The sequence below is a fragment of the Quercus robur genome, chromosome 6 (genome assembly GCF_932294415.1).
Source record: "Quercus robur chromosome 6, dhQueRobu3.1, whole genome shotgun sequence".
Lineage (NCBI taxonomy): Eukaryota > Viridiplantae > Streptophyta > Magnoliopsida > Fagales > Fagaceae > Quercus > Quercus robur.
Window position 1 is genome coordinate 7740785 of NC_065539.1, and position 18758 is coordinate 7759542.

At 34.8% G+C, this 18758-nt stretch overlaps 1 protein-coding gene across 1 annotated transcript; it reads right to left on the reverse strand.

The window, feature by feature from the left end:
• Positions 1–7360: 7360 nt before the first annotated feature.
• On the reverse strand, positions 7361–14522 carry LOC126732552 (U1 small nuclear ribonucleoprotein 70 kDa). The gene is made up of 11 exons (XM_050435476.1): positions 14226–14522; positions 13784–13898; positions 13600–13679; positions 12648–12723; positions 12501–12565; positions 12347–12409; positions 10960–11041; positions 10715–10877; positions 8822–8893; positions 7772–8544; positions 7361–7661 (listed from the first exon to the last, which is right to left on the reverse strand). Exons 1-10 carry the CDS (start codon positions 14325–14327, stop codon positions 7806–7808), a joined length of 1557 nt encoding a protein of 518 aa, XP_050291433.1. The 5' UTR covers positions 14328–14522; the 3' UTR covers positions 7361–7661; positions 7772–7805.
• Positions 14523–18758: the final 4236 nt, after the last annotated feature.

Below are 18758 nucleotides of genomic sequence, written 5' to 3' on the forward strand. Positions count from 1 at the left end.
ACAAAATGGGTGGGCCCCATGGGGCTTTGGGTTTACAATATTATGGGGTTGGCCTAGCTGCATTCTTTTTTTGGGATGAAATTATGTTGATAATTTTCTAGATGAATTTCTCTTAAAAAAAAGAATAATATGAGATACAAAATAAAATTCCCCCCCCCCCCCCCACAATTTGTTAAAGTAATAAATTATGATTGATACAACATTGTTTTCACCTTTTTTTTTTTTTGATGAACTGTTTTCACATTTTTCTATTTTATATTTTAGTATTACTTTTATTATACAACAATTGTAGCAAGTCATCTCAATAGTTATCAAAAAATTGTGATTTTTTAAGATATAATTAAATTTAGCATTCCAAAAGTTTAAGCATGGAGTGCCTCTTGTTATTTTCACGTGAATATCAATTTTATGAAAGCGATGGTTCGGCCAAATCACTGACAACATATTTGATTTTTTAATTTTTTTCATGTTTGCTTTAGCTTTGCTTACAGCTTTCAGATAGATGAGTTTGCCTTTAGTAACCATTTATATGTTCAAAATAATAACCGTTATCATGTTTGAATTTGCAGTGCTATGTGTATCAATTACAAAAGAAACAGCTCAAATATTTTCATGTGGTAGTTCAAACCCACCAATCACATTTATTACAACCAATTTGTAAGTTTTATGTAGTAAAATTTGTAGTACCTTTAGCAATAATTTTTTTTAGGTGTAGGTGAGATTTGAATACATATTTCTTATTGCCTTCTCAAAAAAAAAAAAAAAAAAAACATATTTCTTATTTTACGAAGCAGAATTTATTCTAACCAGGTATTCTAACCTATATGTATATATATACACACATCAGTAGTATTATGTTGGGCAATAAATAGATTGTCCTTCAAACGCGTATTACCTCTAGTTCTGTTGTTTGTTTTTTACTTAATAACAATTCATCTCCATCAATGCCTCCAAATTATGAATCTTGCAAAAGTCAAAATATCAGATTCCCTTACAAGAAGAACAATTATCAACTTGAAAGAATTTCAAAAAAAAAAAAAAAAAAACTTGAAAGATTAAATTTCAAAATAGGAGTGAGAATGAATATCAAACACAAATTATAACGTTTTATCATCTTTCTACTTCTACCGCGTACTTGAAGTTTCTTGGAAGCGGGAGTAGTAAGCTTCTCATTACTTGTCAATGAGGTTCACCTCAGCAAGGGATTGTTCATGAATTACAAATACCTCTCTCTTACACTTTATGTAAGATTGCAAAGTGACAAATATTTAGTGAAAATAAAATAAATATAACTATCTTTTTCGAAATTGCTTTTTAGTGAGTTACATGTATTTGTAATTATTTTGTGTAATATATCATTTTTTATTTTGAAATGAAAATGATCTTTTTTTTTTTTAAGAAAGTTTCAACTTATGACATTCGCTCACGATGATTGCTCGTTATTATTATACTAAGATATTCAATTGTTGAATCCCAGATTCCTTATTTAATGACAAAAAAATTTACCAGTTAAGCTGATTAAAACCTCCGAAATGAAAATGATCTATTTTAATGTAAAGTTAATTTTTCAATGTATTTAAAGATGTATTCTACCAAGTAAGGAACACTATTAAATAATAAAAAACTTTCACCATATATATACATTTAGATTTGTGTGAAATGGTTTCTCAAAAAAAAAAAGAAAAAGATTTGTATGAAATAAATTAATACCATATATATAAATTTAGATTCATGTGAAATAAAGTATTTAAGGATTTTCAAAAAGTTTAGTATCTTGTCTTTCTTCCGTAGCCCCCTCTTTTTTTAGAATGCTACCTTGCAAGTCAAGCTATTACTTTTTAATAATCGTGCTCTTCTTTGGTAAGCTACATGTTAATCCCTGTGGCATTTGCATAAACTTTTAAATTTTTTCAATTCGAAAACTGTGCATTGCAGTGACACTGAAGCATCTACTTTGATTTCCGCTACAATGGAAGCTTCATAGCTACTTCCGGATTTTTGGCATGACTTCTTGGTATGATTGACAAGAAATGAAGTTGCCTTTGAAAATTTTCCAACATCATATAGGACCGGTGGTTTATGAACAATTAAACCAGTAATTTTGAAAACGATCTATCTCTGAGTGAATGTGATTTTTGGCCATGCTCCTTTGACCTCCACAATTTTTCCCAACCATGCATATCTTCACCACAACAATCACAAATGTTATTGATATATTTTGGACAAAATCCCTTGAAGGCTATAAAATTTCCGTGCATAATTGTTGTTAAAAAACTAAAACTCTCTCAAGCAACTAGCAAGTACCTTTCAGTAATATACAGATATTATTTGAAATTACATCACTTTTATGTTAATTTACTGCAATAGACCACGTTAAAAGTTATGAAACAAAATTTGCAAAATTGTGTTCCTAAACTTATTGTTTCATTTTGTTGTTATTTACCATCTATTTTTTTGAACAAGGTTAGGTAGTAAATCATGACCTTTCTTAAAACAAATGCCAATGAGGTGCCTTTGGAAATTTCGAAGAAGCAACATAAAATTTCGAAGACAAAAGCAGTACGGATTTTTCTGCACTAAACGTCTACGGCTATAAAGAATCCACAGTTAGCAAAGGTACTACTGCTATTACACCCGTTATAGCAAGCAAAGCCATGAAGCTTCATGGCTGCTTCAGTTGGTTCTTGGCCTCTTCTTTGAGTTTTATCCGTTTCACTTTCCAAACAAAAACTTACACATTACAATTACATTTTTTTCCACACAATCCCATTATTGACTTCTCAATGAAGCATAATGTTTAGACTCCTACTAGGACATTATCGTGACCCTATATACCATTTGGTAGGTTCCACTAGATTGTCTAAAAACATGGATTTAGACATGGATGTCTATCCTCACCCCACTATAATACTTGATACGTTTTTTACACAAGAAATAGGAAAGTTTCATTATTGTGGAAAGTTATCTTGTGACTCAAAATAGAGGAAGGGGCTCAACGATGGTGTTAAATTTGGATGAATCTTGTGAATCTTATTAACCACATGTTAGAATTGTGCCTTGTACTTCTTTTTGGCTAGAGATTCCTCATCCCTTCCACGAAGAATGATTTGCTATTAAGTTCTTACAAGTTGTGTCTAAATTTTATAATCAAATTATGGAGTTTCACAATGTTTTACTTTAAGGAAAAACTTAGGTACAATATCTTAGATATTGTCCTTAGATTTCTCTCTTAAAATTCAACTATATAGTTTTTTTTTTTCTCATGGAATGAAAGTGTATTTTTAGTTAAATAGTTACATAGCTGAATTTTAAGAGATGAACCTTTACTTTATGTCCATCTACCCCGCTTGGGAGGAGAGAATGGAATGGAATGGAAATGAATGAAAAAAATCATTTTAGAATATTCTTCTCTTCCCTTATTTGAGAGTTTTAATAGAGGGAATGGAAAGCTCATTCCCTTGTTTGAGAGTTTAAGTAGGAGGGAACACTCATTCCTCTCTATTCCCCTTAAAATCTCAAAGTTTCATTCCCCCCGAAATTGGGAGGAATGGGAGGGAATGAAGTTAGATTTAATGATTTTTTTACTAAAATTCTCAAAATACCCCTGTATATTCAATTCTTTATTTTAAAATAGGGGTCTAATAGTAATATTGTCATAAAATGATTCCATTCCATTCCCTCCTTGTTGCTCTCAAACAAGATTACTTACATTCCATTCATTTTCATTCCTTTCCATTCGTTTATTTTAAAACATCCAATCAAGGTTACTTAATTCCATTCCATTCAATTCCATTCCATTTATTTCCCTTACTTAAATACATTCAATTTCATTTCATTCCCTTCCCTTATGAACTCCAAAACAGAACCTTAAGTGCTATACCTAAATTTTGCCCTTTACTTTATGTCTACTACGCGGGGTAGATCATCATGAATAATCAGTTGTGAATTTTTATATTTGTGTCAATTACAACAAGGAATTGATAATCGAAATGAGCAAATCATTATGCTTAAAATCGGAATGCACAATTATACTTACACACTTATGCATTCTTTCAACCCTTAAAGGCTAGAATATTCTACTCAAAAAAAAAAAAAAAAAAACCTTGAATATGGTTTTGGATAAATTTATTTTTGGTTCGTGACTTGCGTTTACTTTTTTAAGGACCCATTAAAATCCTTGATGTATAGGTTAAATGGTGGGAAAAAATTTTCTCAAAAAAAAAAAAAATTGTGGGAAATGACGTTTTCTTGTCTTTTAATTAATTGATTTTTGGTAAATTTAGATTTTTTAGTTTAATCCAAGAGATTTAATACAAAGACAAAAATTAACTAGACTAGCTATATATTTTTCTTTTTTCAAAACTTTGGACTTAACTATAAAAAAGGAAGAAGAAAACCAAGATGGGATGTCGATTAGTGGTTGATACTTGATAGTGATACCACCTTCAGTCCATCACAGTGTCTCCCCAATACATATAATCAAATTAAATTTATAGTACAAGCAAAGATGTTGTAGCGAGGCTCCAAAGACCAGTGTTTGAAACTGATTCTATTCATTAGATAGATCGGGCTCGGACCAGTCCAGCCCAATACATAGCCCACACTGTTTTGTCTATCACAAATGGCAATGTGTCATGTGAGCAAGAAGTTGCACGTATCGAATTCCTCCTTCAAATTGATTCCATATCCATATTGCAGTTCTCATAGTCCTGGCTATAATTGGCGAGAAAATTCTGGTCCAAAATCGGGAAACTTTTTCCTCCTTTTTCCTTTTCTATTATTTCCAGAAAACCAATTCTGCAATTCTTTTTTTGGCTTTCTTATTATTGTCGTTTAAATAGTTCTTTTAATTAAAATTTAAAGATGTATGATTTAATATATCTCGTTGAATGACGAGTATTATTTAAAAAAATTGTAAACCATGTTTAAAGACTTCGTTTGTTAACAAATTCAATCAGATGCATAATACTTCAAGTGCAGTACGTTAACACACATGATTGTATAAACGAATGAAAAAACACACCCCCCCCCCCCCCCCCCCCACCCCCCAAAAAAAAAAAAAATTAATTGGATACTATTCCTAAGTTTTACCTAAATAAGAAACTAAATTGACAAAAACCAAACTTTAAAATCCACTAATTTAACCATTGAAGTAAAGTCAAGGGACTAAATTGAATTTTAGCCTTTATTCTTATAATCCTCCTTTCAAAAGAAAAATTGTTATAAATATTTCTAAACTCGAAAACAATATTTCAAATATGGATCAACCAGAAGAGCTTATCCAAAATAAAGCGTTCAGGAACCAAATATGTCATCGTTACAGCCACCATCACTCTTATCATTAACATTTCCATTGTAATCATTGCTTTCACCATTACCATTATTGCTACCATCATAAACATTATAAACATTGTGTATTGCCATTACTATTTTAGTATTTTTGCCACCATCATTATATCTACAACTACAATAAGGTCATAAAATGATAAAGCCGCTATCAGTGCCATTTCCACACTGACCACCTTATTGCCACTTGCTCAACATTACCACAATCATTTAGCATTTCATACAGCACACAAGTCACTAATTTCAACACTGCTAAATTACCATCAACATAATCCCCAACATTTATATAAAAAAAGAGTCTTAACAAATAGCATGTCAGGTAACAAGCAAGGCTGAAGAGCAGTGGCCACTTTTAAATGAGTGATAATAAAGATACTACAAATCTTATTACCTAAGCCTTATAAATTGATGTGTCATTAATCACAAAAAGATAATTAGTATTTTTCCGCTTAAATAAGCATGGTAGCAAACAATAAATGCTTCAAGGGAAGGACAAATGACCCTGACCTTAAATTGGGGGGGCGGGCTCCTCTCCCGTTATAATATCTCCAGTTTTCTATGTTTTTACACCAATGAAAGACATGTGGCAAACAACAATTCCTAAGGTTAGAAAAATCACATGTCAAATACCACTTTTTTCTCTCAATTTTTTGTATTTCCTTCTTCTTCGCATCTTTCCCCAACATCCCCACCCTAAACGGACCTCACCTACCTGAGCATCAGATGCATCCAGATTGGCAGATCGGAACTTGATGGCAATGGGTTTGGACTAAAACTGTGGGTTTCATAGCTAAGATTGGCATAGCAAAACAAGAAACCATGGCTGTTTGGATTGACACAGTGGGTTTCATGGCTATGCCGCTATGAGCATCGAGGCTCGTCCTGGTGGAGGCGTGTGAAATTGAGGTCCTCTGGCGAGCTTGGGGAGGTGAGACATTGGGTTTGATATGGATTTCTGGCCGTGGGAGTTCCAATGGGTTGTGGGTTTGGCATGAGACTTTTGAATATGCTTTGAAAGCTATGAAATAATCAGCCATGGAAGCTTTGAAAGCTTCCTCTCCTACTTCAAAGCTTTGAAAGCAGCAATGATGTTCTTCTCTAATCTTTTATTCCTTAATTTTTTTTATTAATTTATCCAATTAATTGGCTTTTCTCTTCACATTCAAATCACAATTTAATAAAACCCAAATCAAAGCCCCAATTCATTGTTGTGTTCTCCAACAAAAGTTGTTATATAAAGCTTTGAAGCTCTTGAAAGAGTTCTTGAGCTTCCTAGATATGGGTCTGGAGTGGCTGATCATTTTGTGATAGTGGAAACCATCAAAATATGATTTTGAAAGATCATTTTTCTTAACAGGTGATTAAAGCAAACCCAGAAAAATTTTATTGAAAACTGAAAAGGGTTAAAAGGGGGAGAAAATTATGTGGCTTATTTATAACCTTAGGATTTGTTGCTTGCCACGTGACTTTCATTGGTGTCAAAACATGAGAAAACTGGAGATACCATAACGGGAGGGGAGCCCGCCCCTTAAATTGGTTCCCACAACCTGTCCCCCCTCTGTAGCTCAGGAAAATTTGGGGCTATGATAAGCAGAACTAGAAAAAGGAATTGCCCTATAAAATCTGACACTGCTCCTGGCAGCTAAACATTAGTAATCCTATAATAAATAAGCAGTTCGTCACAATATCTAGAATACATGAACAAATGCACATTTAATAATTGCAAATACTGAAGCTACAAGAACCGCACAGCAATATTTAAACGTCTTCCAAGATAAACCAACATGCTTTGGTTTTCGTGCAGCAATGGTAATTAAATGGTTAATATCAAAACATGCAATGACCCAATTTTGAAAAGGATATCAGCGCATTCTACAATATCAAAAGGCCCTCTATAGGATCCTGCCGCAAAGAATTTAAAGACTAAAGCTAATCCGTAGAAATTGTTGTTACCCACGCAAACACACAGGCTGGAATGTAAAGGAGGCACAAATAATGAAATGTGACACATTCGTACGAAAGTAATAAAGTCCATTAATACCTAAAGAGTCTAAAAGGTTTACAATAAGAATTTAAGAAAAAAGCGGGGAAAAAGAAAAAAAAAAACCTGCAAATAAAATACCAGCAGAGTCTCACTCCATCTCAAACATCAAAAACAAAAATCACCAGCACAAGAACAAATCCTCAAGCAGTTCAGTCATAAAACCTTTAAATAGAGAGTTTAGTCAACACTGAAAAGTGAAAAAGAGAATTGAACATCCATACAGAATGAAGTTGCTCCAAGTAACAGCCCTGAGCTTTGATTAAATGATGCCCTGAAGTCATTAAAAAAAAAAAAAAAAAAACAAACAAACAAAGCATTGGGTATACTAGGGAAGACAGTTCCAAATCAGACACCCAAAAATAGAAACCATATAAAACTTACCAGCAAAAGCACAAGTTAAGTTGTACTAGCAGCCTCAATACTCGTATTCCCGAGAAAGTGACCTCTCTGATCGTCGATACTCATGCTCTGGATCTCGAGTTCTCTCCCTTTCACGTGACTCAGATGTTGCACGCTCATAATGGTAATCATCATCCTCCATTCGCTCATATTGGTCATGACCACGATCACGATATTGGTCATAACGGTCATGATCATCCTGGACATCCAGATGATCATACTGGCTCCGACTTCGACGACGCTCATAGTGGTCAGGGTCTTGGTCTTGGTCTGGGTCTGAATGCTTATGCCCATGCTCAGGCTGTTCATACCATCCCCGATCATCCTCTGGTTCAGCGTGATCATGGTCCCGCTCTCTTTCACCATGTCGGTCCCTCTCATGCTTTGGTTCAACCCGATCATAATTAGATTCCCTATCACCAGACCGCCCGCGGTCATGGTCATGGTCTTCAACATCATAGTCTCTCTCACTCTCCCTCTCTCGAGGACGATCGCGCTCCCTATCACGGTCTCTGTGTCGATCACGCTCATAGTCACGGCCACGATCCCGACCTCGCTCTCTATCACGATCACGTGTTCGGTCACGATCCCGACCCCGGTCTCTTTCTCTCTCCCTATCCCTGTCCCTGTCACGATCTCTGTGGTGCCTATCCTCCCTATGATCACGTTCCCTATGCCTGTCATGGGAGCGTTCACGGGATTTCTCCCGTTCCCTCTCTCTGTCCCTTCCCCTTTCACGTGATTTTTCCCTATCCCTGAAATCAATTCGTTCAAAATCAATTAAAAAAATAAAGTGCACTGATGAAGCTGTGGAACAACAATTATCTTGCAGAAACTAAAAATTTCTATCCAGACCGTCATTTAAATAGACAAGTTAAAAATAGTGCTTAAAATTAAACATGAAACTTCTGGATCAATGTGTTAACCATTTCTTTACGGAAAAGAAGTGTTAATCTATTGCTGAGCACATACATAACCAGCTAAGGCTCAAATGAAAACAATGAAATGCAAAACAATTTGAACAAATCTTACCGGTCTGCACTCCGATCCTCTCGTGCCCTTGGCTCCTCAGAGTGAGATGGTCCTCCTGACTGCAATTGCTCCCTGAACAATTAAAATTAAGAGTTAAGAAAACCAGACATGTTGTGCAGTAAAACATCTTAAAGGATCTATGTAAACAACTGGACTGACGATATGTATCAAAGATACTTTGCAAAATTAATACTCAAAGATATTATTGCTTGAATGATATGCACATCTTTTTTTTATAGGTGACATGCAACATTTAACATACTAAAATAATTTCCTACAAGTCCCAGGCATTCCAATTAAAAACATTAGCACAGAAAATTCCCAGATCTAAAGAGAACATTTCTATAACCAAATCTACTTGCGAAGATGCACAAAGCACATCAAAACTAAGTTATCATTTTCAGTAAGCTATCTGATTTTAACATATCTTAGATTTATCAATAAGGTTATAACACAGCATGTATTGAAACCAGTGTTATTCAAACCGAACCGTACTGCCGGTTCAACCACAAATTTTGTGATCTGTGACCTAGTTTGGAATGGTAGACCTAAATACCGTTTAAGCAATTAAGCTGCTTTAGCCTGTGGAAAACCATGGAAAACTGTGTAATCGTGGATAAATAATGGTAAAGAAAAGAAAAACCTAACAAACTTGTAAAGTAGTTAAGACTCTATTTTTTTACTTTTGAGTGTATTTAAGTCAATTATCAAACCTAATAGCAACTAGCTTCTACCCTAAGAAGCACCAATATGAGTACGGTATAGGATACGGCAATACAACAATTCTTGAAAACTAGGATACAAAAAGTATTAATTAATTATTAATTTTTTTTTTCTATTTTTTATATATTGATAAGCATTTATTTTCATATATTGTTAAGCATATATCATGTTAAGAGCAATAATGGATAATAAAGTGAGTCCATGGCCTTTAAATGATGTTTAGAATACAAAACAAGATCCAAAAGGGTAAATAAAAGATAACTAGGCAAGTGTTTAACATTGAAACCAATATATAAAAAATAAAAATAAAATTCTTCACCAGTTTGGGCTATCTCTCACTATTAGGAGGATTGGGTTACGACCATATCAGGGCCTCATATATTCCAGAATTGGCACCTTTTTTTTTTCAAAAAATAAAAAATAAATAAAGCTGGGACACACATGCAGAGTATCCTGGAGGTATTCGTTACTATCAGATACAGGTATATGAGCAAAATTGAAGTTTCCATGCTTCCTAAGTCTACCCTACTATAATATTTAATAGTTAATACCCAGTCATTTATGTAATGTCCCACTCACTGACCCATGTCATCAATACTCACTACATTCACAGATTCACTTGTGCGTCTGTGCATTGTCTTTTTTTTTGCTAAAGCTGTGCATTTTCTAATTGTCAAGACTTTGGTCACTCCATTCTCCATTAATGCTTCTCCTTTTCTTTTTCACTATTTTGTAAGCCATGAAGGCATCAACTATTCAAGCACTTAAGCTAGGAGATCTATTAAAGCACCTACTGGTAATTTTCAAAAACGTTTTTTTTTTTTAATAATTTTATTATTTATAAATTATGGTCAAATTTTATTTAATTTTAATTTTTGATACAATTAAAATTTATTCCAAAATTGTAGAATGGCCTATTTTCTAAATTTATGTCATGTGACATTTTTTAGTTATAATTTAACTGAATAGCCATTTTCACTTTATTTTAGTTATTTCTTGTAATTATAAAATATATTAATTAGTCAATTAATAAACCTACAATTCAACCAATGAACCACTGAACTGGTCTTTCAGCCAGGTCAATCTCCGGTTCAGTTTTGATAACTAAGATTGAAGCATGAATTTGTTCAACAGATGATGTTGCATGCAGATGTCCAATTCAGTCATTACCTCCCTGAGTATCTCTGATTAACATCTTCACCTCCAACTCTGGTAGTTCCTAGCCCACCACCAAGTCGGCGAGGACGCCAATTTGGGACAGTTCTACCACGTTCAACATCCACAAGCACCCTTCTACCATCAATCTTCCTTCCATCAGCTTGTTTATATGCAGCTGTTTAATGTATACAAGAAGTTTTAGAACATACAACATGAAGCATATAAGATAGAATAACAGACATTAAAATGAAGCAAACCTTTCATGTCCCGTGTATGCAAATACTCAATGAAAGCATAGCCTCTAGGTTTATTTGATTCTTTGTCAGTAATCAATCGAACCTGAAAACACAGAAGAAATAAACAAATAAACACCAGTAATTAAAAGAAATCAGATCTCAACCAGAGCCATAAAATACAATCTAATGCTTTTTAATTCCATCACTAAGTGACGAAATGGTAAAAAAGAAGTTAAAATAGTAAATCCTAAATGGCACGGCAGACAGGCACTATGCCTCATTAGCCGTGCTCACCTTCAATTCATAGAGCTTCCCATCGCGAGATGCATCACCACCAGCTAGAGTTGCGGAAAAACTGATGTATTTGTGGCCAATTTACCAGTTGTTGAACAGACTAGTCTCCCCTTACCAGGGATTTTAAATTATTTTAATAACTAGAAAGCTATAGATAGTATAAGAAATACCAGGAAATCTTCTCAACTGCTGCTATGTTTTTGACAGCCTTTAAAGCGAACAATAAAAGTTTTAGCAACAGGAAATACACGTGCTAAAAATTCAAGCAAAGGAGAGAGATGCTAATACTCCCGACATGTTTTACCCAGTGCAGGATAAAGAACAGAAGTTGTCAGTCACCTCTTGAGGATTGAAAATAAAGCCAAAAGGCATAATGCATCACTGCTCTGATCAACCTAAAATTTTCAGTTTTGCTGTGCAGGATGAACCACCATCTTTGGAATTGGGTTGGTAGGAAATTGTGGATGAAAAATACTTTCACTAAATGCAATAATCACCTCCTTACCAGGGATATTACTCAATATGTAGTAACTTAAGTAATTCCTAGACACATCCAAGTCCCAGAAAGATCTCTAAACCCAACTATATCAAGAGAGATGAAAGGATTAATGGAACAAACCCATTAGCCATTTCCAGAAAATTGGCGGTGATACCAGTGCTCTTATTACCAACTCGCACACGCTCCAAGAATCGTATATTAAATCAAAGAACATTTGAATGTTCTCCCTTTCAGACTTGAAATAAATGCCGAACAGAATCTTCACTACAATTACTGATAGAGTAGAACTTTTTGATTGTGATTCATTATTTCAATCAAATAGACTGAAAGCGGACCAGTTGATTAAGTGGAAATTATATTAACAGGCTTGATTAGGGGTCTAATAGGAGTAAGCTTGAGAAAATATAAAATATAATTTAGAGCTCAGTAAAATACAATTTTTCCCTTTAAAAAACAAATAGTAAGATTGTAAATACATTTTAAAACCTTGGAAAAAAAAAAAACTTCTCAGAAAATAATTTTTTTTTTTTATAAATAAGATAAACAGAAAGGATAAAGCTACCACAGAACTGAACCTCTTACCGAACCCCCGCAGGGAATGCTCAAAATACCTACCCGCTTGATTGGACCATAAGACTCAAACTCCCTTTTGATTCTGCTTTCAGTTGTCTCATAACTCTGCAAGTAGACAACATGAATAATAAGTCATTTCAAACAAAAAATTGGGTACAAGTTGGAATATCCAAAGTACAAAGACAATATCACTCACAAGTCTAGCCACGAACAATGTCTTATATGGATCTCCAGAAACATTTGGGTCTTCTTGTGGATTATCTGCATAAAAATTACATGTAAGAACAAACATACTGAAGCTATTAAACTCAAAAACCTTAAAGAAAGATATAAGTGTCTTCACATTTCTGTAGCTCCTCAGCAGCCTTTGCTGCACCCATCTCCAGTCTTAACGCATGTACTCTAGCCCTTCTTTGTGTCTGGATCCACAAAAATTTATCAAAACCAGATATGGAGCAAAAAACCAAGTTACATTTATGCATTTCCTAGTTGTAAGCTTAAGTTGCTTAGTTTGTACACTTTCCCCTCAGGCCAGGGGTTGTGCAGATGGTTGGAATTGCTTAGTTGTAGCTCCTCCTCTGGCAGTGTTTTACTCACAAGTAGGCACACACACAACAAAACAAAACAAAATAAAAAAAAGGGAAGATTCAAACAACCATCAGGAGAAGCTCCACAGAGAGGCTGTAGAATATTATATTTCCAAGAAAAGCTACAGAGGGGGGGAAAAAAAGCAAATAAACAAGTCAAAATTCTACTCACAGTAAAGCAATGCCTTTAACTCAAAGTTGATCAAGTAGTTCAGGTTTAGGGTCATTTCAGCTGAGTTATATTTCTAATTTGTAATCATTGAACAGCATTCTTCATTAGTAACACCTTTGTTGACTGAAGAGAATCATCCACGTAATTCATGATCATTCAGTTGAAACAATAAATATTATGCATCTTCCTTGAAATGGTTCCTTTAAAGCAGTTAAAACTTATTGATCATTGTAATTTGGGTTCCTGATGTTTTTGCCCCTATAGTACTACATTTCCAGTGTACTTGGGTTGGCTATATTTTTTTAATAAAAGTTTTCCGTTACCTACATTTAAAAAAAAAAAAAAAAAAAAAAGTTGAAAAAGCTTTTGAAACCATGAATTCAAAGAAAATAAAATAAGCCATATACAAAAGCTTTAAAGAAACAACACTAGTAATTGGGTAATCCATTCAAGAAATTATAATAGAGCCAAATGATGATCATCTAATGTAAAACACTTGAACATGGATCAAACCCTGCAGAAGTGTAACATCTTACAGGAGTTTCACCCAAAACGACAGGTGGAGAATATTCTGCATCTCCAGGCTCCGCAAACTTAGTCACAAATTGCGCCATCCCTTCATAAATTATATAAGAAGAAAGACAAATCATGTTATAACATACAAAACTAATGTCAAATCGAAGACAACACCAAACACGCGCTCTAGAAGGCCCATCAAACCTGTTAATGGCGGGCATTTTCTTTTCTCTGGAGGCGGTTTAAATTCCAAAGGCGGCCGAGGCTCAAAGAGCTTCAGCAAGTTTGCTGTTAGACCAGTGGGGTGACTCTGCCCAATCTGCATTACAAAGCCAAAAATCAATCCCATTAGCAATACTTTGAATCGGAAAAGAAAAAGCCCCAATGAACTTTTAGTCAGTTTCATAATCCAAAAAACAAACACAAAAAAGAAAATCAAGAATGCATAATCAACAATTTGAACCAAATCCAGCTAATAATTAACAAATCCATATAGTGAAAATATAGATCAAGCTATTTTTACACTAAGAACTAGGGTTACAGTGAGGATAGCTAGAACCCCTAAAAACTATGACAAAACGACAAAAACCCTAAGAATTTCACAAGCATAAAACGACGAATCGTGAAAGAGAAAGAGATAACGAACCAGTTTGAGCTGTTGAACGTTGGCGCGGTTCTGGACTTTGGTGCGGCCCTGAACGGCGGCGTTTTGCGGGTTGCGCATGAAGGCATCGTTGAAGTCTCCCATGGCGGAGCGATCGGAGGTTGAGCCTTCTAGGGTTTTTGTTTGTGAGATAATCGAAGGGTTTGGGTTGGTTACCAGATGAGAGATATGAAAAGCATCGAATCCGAATGTAAACGAATCGGGTCGGGTATCGTGTGCGCGAAGAGCCTTCGAAAGCAGCAGAGAAAGAAAGAAAAAAAATGAAGGAAAGGGTTTTGGCCTCGAGAGGGTATTATATAATAGAAGGTCAATTTTACTTGCCCGAGTTTATTTACTGTGGGAGAGAAAGACACCCAGTGAGTCGTATAACTCGGTATTTGGGTACAAACTACAAAGTACAAACCAAGGTAATACAAGTTTTTTTTTTTTTTTTTTTGGTGGAGAAACAAGTTATTTTTTATTTATTTATTTATTTTTTTTTTTTTGGTTTCCCACAGTGTATCCTCAAAGCTTTCAACCAGAGACTAATCACTGTTCGTGCCGGGTCGGCCCACGAAGGGGTAAAGCACTGGCCCAGGGATTCTTTTCAAAGTATAGGTAGCAAGGCTCGAACTAGGGAGCACACCTAGTCGAGTCAAGTACAAGCACTCTGAGACCAAGCGCCGAACCGCTTGGCCAACCCCACTGGGTTGTGGAGAAACAAGTTAATGGCAATACTAGTTGGGCAATACTAGTTTTTTATTGACAAAAATGATGAGACGATGTCGTTATGATGGTGTTTATATGGGTCCCTATCCTTTATCTTATCGGCCAAGTGGCCCAAGTCCAATGAACAAAACAGAACAAATGACAAAAACCAACAAGAGAAAAAGGGAGATTAGATCATAAGGCACAATAAGTCTATAGCCTATTGGCACACAAAGATTCACACAGAAGTTGTTATTGAGAAGTAAAAAAAATATTATGTGAGTGATGGGTGACATGGGTCAAGATGAAAACTGAAAAACCTAGACCTAGTAAACAAAACATTTATCTCACTTTTTTTTTCTTTTTTTTTTAATTTTTTAATGGCTATTGTGTGGGGATGAACTTGAACATGGCTTGAGGATTTGGGCTAAATAAGAAGCTGCACCTGAGAAATGGGCCCGACCCAAGTTACAGGTAGTAAACGAATGGTCTTCCCTGAGCTAAAAGTAAAATGTGCTCATCATCCACGAGAGCCCAGTTGATCGCTTCTTTCCATGTTCTTAACCGAGGTGAGGGGCATGATCAGGGGCGGAGGCACGTATACCATGGCCCCTCCAAAACTATTGAGGCCCTTATAATAGTATATAAAAATAAGTTGAACTTCCACAAAAATTAGTTGGGCTTTAACCACTGTACCAACTGGCCCCCCAAAAAAATTCATGGAACCCAGTCCACCTTTTGAAATCTCGCAATGATACAATACAACACTCCACTGTTAGTTTTTATATACATTGTACACCCCACCCAAATAAAACAAATGGATTCTCAAAAAAAATAAAATAAAATAAAATAAAATAAAACAAATGCTTTTAATAAAACGTAATAAATGCCTAGTTGCCATGTGTCCATCCTTTTTAATTAATATTTTATAATAAGAATGCAAAAGTTCTATGAAATCAATGTTCAATTTTTAGAAATGCATTGTGTACGGTGCATTACTTGAACCTATGAGCTTTTATCTGCCCATAAATTTGATTTTTTTTTCTTATAATCTCTCTCTCTCTCTCTTTTCTAGCTGATATTATCTTTTACTTTTGGATTTAGGTGCTTGATAAGTTGTGCTAACATTGAATTTTTTTTAAAATCTTTTTTCTAGAAGAGAATTTAGGTTGCAATAGAGATTTATATTATTTGAAGATTTGAATAGGAAATCCTATAGAATTGATAATGAATAAATTATTCTATTTTGTGAAAGATCAACATTGAACATAACTTTTATAGGAGATGCTTTTTTTTGTTCATGTTTATAGCAAATTACTCATTTTTGTACACTAATTTGAGTTTAGAAATATTATTTAATTTCATTGATCATTTTGTATATAATATATGTATGAGTTATGACTAACATATAAATAGGTAATTCGGCCCCCTTAAATAAAAAATCCTGCCTACGCCCCTGGGCATGACCGGTACCCCGAGGTTTGCACTTTTCTTCCTCGGTTATGAATCTCATCTCCTAAACTCACCCCAAGGGACACAAATAAGAAAACGAAGGGCCTAATGAAATAGTCATCTCTGCATTATTGAGGTTCCTCACCTAATGTCAGCCCATATTAAATGTTGAATGACTGATCTAAACAGTGGAAACACTCCCAAAAGTCCTCCATCATGATCAAAAGATGGCAAAGTGGGAGGTTGATGAGACAAGTATCCTCCAAATCCAATTAAGGGTAAGCCAGCTGGAGAGAGAGAAGGAAGGAGGAAGATGGCTATAAAAGGATGAGAGGTGCAACAGGGAAAGAGGTTCAGAAAATTAGAGAGAGAAAGTCTAGGCAAGAACTAGAGAGAGAAAGAAAAATTAGAAAGCCTTTTACTACAGTTTTCAGCCTTTTAATCCCTTCCTATGTACCTTGGGAACATTGTTCCCTCATATATGAAAGTTTGATTTAGGTTACATTTGGATTCGGCTGAAACGTTTGCGTTTGCGTTTTTCCAAAAAAAATTTTCACACGTTTTTGAGACTTGCGGCTACTGTTCAATGAACAGTAGCCACAAAGTTAGACTTTTCTAACTTTTTAAAGCCAATCAGTGCACATAGTGTACTGTTCACGGACCCACAAATTTCACTTTTCAACAACTTTTTAATTAAAAATGTGTCCCACGGTACTATTTATACATTTAAAAATTATTTTGTTACAGTGTTTTTCAATTTTCAGTTTTCAACTATATCCAAACAGACCCTTAATCTTTTTTCGTGTTCAACTTACTGCTTAAACCTCCAATTGTGGTTTTTCTCTCATCTTCAAGAAATTAATTGTGTAGATCAAATATCTTCTTCACTGTTCACTTATTGGTTGTTTTCGACCCCTACAGCTATCATGACATGTAAACTGTTATCATGACATGCTGTGATTAGAGTACAATTACTTATACTAGTGTACCTTGATTAAAAAAAAAAAAAAAAAAAAAAAAAAGTAGTGTCCCAATTTTTGTCAGACTATTCCACTCATCATGAGACACCTGAAACCCTTTACTAGAGGGGTTTTGTGATTCCTATGTCACTGCGTTTCCCGTTCCTTTTCTTTTAGTGCTTTGACCCAAAGTAATATCTTCCAACCCATGGAGCCTTTAGTAACATTACTTTTACTTGGTTACACAATTGAGGACTCTACTTTTATTATGCATCAATCATAATAAAAAATATAATTTTTTTTATTGTATATTTATACTTATTCAAAAGAAAAAGACTCGATCAATTGCTAGTCAATGATAATGAATACAATTAATGAGGAGAATTTGTTTTTCATTTGTTATTAACATGTTTTGTGTTATCTTATAGCATTGGGTATGTTAAAAACACCCATAATGTTATTTTCGTACCACCCCCTCCCCTAAAATTTAAGGAAAAAAAAAATGCTACATCTTGTGTGCCAAATCTGAAAAAAAAAATAAAATAAAATAAAATGGCAGCTTTGCTACAGTAATCTACTAGTAGTAGTTAGTGTAGCAAGCTACTACTTTCTCTCTCTCTCTCTCAAACTGACTACAGCTATGTCGTTTGGATTGGTAGTGGTTTATGGGTCAAGATTTGGGTTTTGTTGGAAGATTTGGATCAACTATGTCTATGGGTTCTAGGCTATTTGGGTTTGTTATTTTAGGTTGCCCTGGTTATGGACTTTTTTGTGGGATGTGTTTGTCAATTAGGGTTTGATGGGTTTGTGGGTATTTGGTAGATGAGATGGGTCTTGTAGTGTTAGTGGGTATAAGTTTTAAGGTTATTTTAATAGGTAATGTACTAAAATAAGAGAAGAGACATAGGGTGAATTATGAAATTGGGTGTTGTTGAGGGTCATTTGTGAGAATCCATGTGGAAAGAAAGAAAGCCCAATAACAAGGGCAACAAAGAATTGATAAAGCAGACAGCAAAACCATTAGGCCCAAGTGGTAGGAATAATGGATCACAGGCCCAAGAAATAAACAAATAGGTCTCGAAGAGGCAAGTAGGCTCAAAGAAGCCTGGAAAGAGAGAAATAGCATTCCATGGGCAGTGTATGAGGTAGAAAAGCGAAAAAGGGCTGTCGCAGGCTCAAGGTAATGCAAACTAAGAAAGTAAGGGGTTTATGGCAGGCCCATAAACCCTAAGGATGAGAATAAATTTATTAGGCCAGGGAAGCCCAATGAAGTTAGTAAAAAGCCTATGGGAATGTAGAATTAGCAAAAGGGTCGAGAAAGCCCAAAGAAAGCAAACGGGCCGAGAATGCCCAAAAGAAAGCCAAAAAGGACATAGGAGCTCATAAATAAAAGCAAACCAATGGCCATGCCAAGCCA